We start from the raw sequence: 1,877 nt of genomic DNA, 5'->3' as shown, positions 1-1,877 counted from the left end.
CTAAGAGGTTTGACACTGAACACCCCCTCCATTGTGTTGCTCATCATCCTCATATGCTTCTCCACCATAACGGCACCGTCTTTCCTGATTGGGATCAAAGTCCACCAGTTCTACCTGATCCATTTCATCAGTATCTTCTACTTCTTTCCTCTCAATTAGGAGCTTTACCAGCAAGGACAGTTTATCAGGTAAGAGGGAGCCATTCTCAGGAAAGTTAACCTTAAATTTGATGATTAGGTGACCCTTTTCCTCTGGCCTATGATAAATTGGAAAGCCTTCATTTAGCACACACTGGATGTCTCCATGCTTGACAATCTGACCTGGACGAGAGGTGATAACTCTGGTTTGGTTGTCAAGAGTGGATATTGGCTTTTGGAAGCCGCACAGTGCTTCAGCGAGCTGTGTGTCCATACTCATGGAAAGGTGTTCTCCTCCCCGAGTAAAAACAGCCTGATCCTTCTGATCTAAAACAATGATAATATCTCCTGGCTCCAGTCCTGGCTCTTGTTCTCCTTCACCACGGAATGTTATCTTTTGGCCATCTTTCATGCCTTTGTCAATATGAACTTCTAGAATCTTCTTCTCTCAGACTATCTTCCTTCCATTGCAACTTTTACATCTATCTTTAGGACTGATCTGTTCCCCATGGCCCTGGCACTCCATGCACACAGACTGAATTTGCTGAACCATTCCAGGTCCTATCTGGTGAGTTTTCATTTGCATTCCAGTACCTCGGCAATTGGGACAGCACTTGACTGCTCCTTTCTTACCACCTTGGCCTTCACATTTGTTGCAAATCACATTCTTTTGCCCAGTTAGTTTTCTTGTTGCACCATTATATAAATCTTCTAAGGTTACTGAGAGCTGATGTACAGCATTTTTACCTCTCCTTTCTCTCTGCATCCTTCCACCACCTCCAAAAAACATATGAAACATGTCTATGGGGGAGCCAAAGCCCTCACCAGCTCCACCCTCTTTGATGGCCTGTTCTCCTCCTTTGTCATATTCTCTTTTCTTTGCATCAGAGAGCACTTCATAAGCTTGGGAAATCTGTTTAAATTTCTCTCCAGGGTGGTATTTCAAGGCTAGTTTCAACTCTTCCTGGGTGGCACTGAGTTTGACCCCCAAAACATCACAGTAAGTGGTTTCTTTCACCATTTTCTACAGGTGGTGACCCGGCTGAGGCTGGTGATGGGAAGCAGGAAGGAGTGTGACACTGTGTGCAGCTCAGGCAGCCACCGCTCCTCTGCCTCTCACCAAGCATTCTGGAAAGTTCTGCCAGGCTCCATCTCTTGAAGGGAGGAAGAACAAGGAATTTGGGGACATATTTTGAAACCATCACACCTGGTTTGAGTCTGGTTTTCCATCACTTGCAACCAACATGGTTTTGATAGCTATTTGGGAATTTATCATTATTATGCTATTGCTGTTATCACATGGCTTTCAACCAAACAAAAAAGTAAATAAAAACCCAGCAGCCAAGAGAGTTCTAATGAAGCCAATTTGATCCTGCCATAAGTTCAAAAACCTCCAAAGGCCCCCATTTTCCAAAGACCCAGACTTCTTCGCATGGGCGCAAGGCTCACCAGAGCCTGGTTCCAGCCCAAAATAATGATACTGCTTTATTGATGGCCTGCTGAGCATCAGGTGCTTCATACTTATCTCCAATTCATAAATTCATAACCATGAATTTCTGGGTTATTTATATTATCCACATTTTACAGATAAGGAAAATCAGTCTCCTCCAGAGAGATTAAGGGACTTGCTTATGTTCTTCCAGCTGGTAAGTGGCAGAGCAAATATTGCTATGCCCTAGTTAGAGTTAGCTATTTCTTCCTCTGCTGCCAACCCACTTTGTTTATATGCACTGATTATAG

The 1,877-nt window shown here is 43.8% G+C and overlaps 1 protein-coding gene across 1 annotated transcript; it reads right to left on the bottom strand.

Annotated features, from left to right (window-relative positions):
* LOC119533184 (dnaJ homolog subfamily A member 1-like) lies at positions 1-1,158 on the bottom strand. Its single transcript, XM_037835290.1, has 2 exons — positions 885-1,158; positions 1-320 (listed from the first exon to the last, which is right to left on the bottom strand). The coding sequence occupies exons 1-2, from the start codon at positions 1,156-1,158 to the stop codon at positions 1-3; spliced, it is 594 nt and encodes a 197-aa protein (XP_037691218.1).
* Between the last annotated feature and the right edge of the window lie 719 nt (positions 1,159-1,877).

Source organism: Choloepus didactylus, chromosome 4 (genome assembly GCF_015220235.1).
Source record: "Choloepus didactylus isolate mChoDid1 chromosome 4, mChoDid1.pri, whole genome shotgun sequence".
Taxonomy (NCBI): domain Eukaryota; kingdom Metazoa; phylum Chordata; class Mammalia; order Pilosa; family Megalonychidae; genus Choloepus; species Choloepus didactylus.
The sequence above is the reverse complement of the archived record's forward strand: the minus strand, read 5'-3'. Positions and strand labels throughout refer to the sequence as shown.

What these genes read in the sequence shown, in the direction of transcription:
- LOC119533184 (XM_037835290.1), bottom strand. Translation starts at nt 1,158, where the DNA reads ATGGTGAAAGAAACCACTTACTGTGATGTTTTGGGGGTCAAACTCAGT. An exon ending in GATGCAGAGAGAAAGGAGAG is followed by an intron (nt 321 to 884) that starts GTAAAAATGCTG and finishes CCTCTCGTCCAG; the next exon opens with GTCAGATTGTCAAGCATGGA.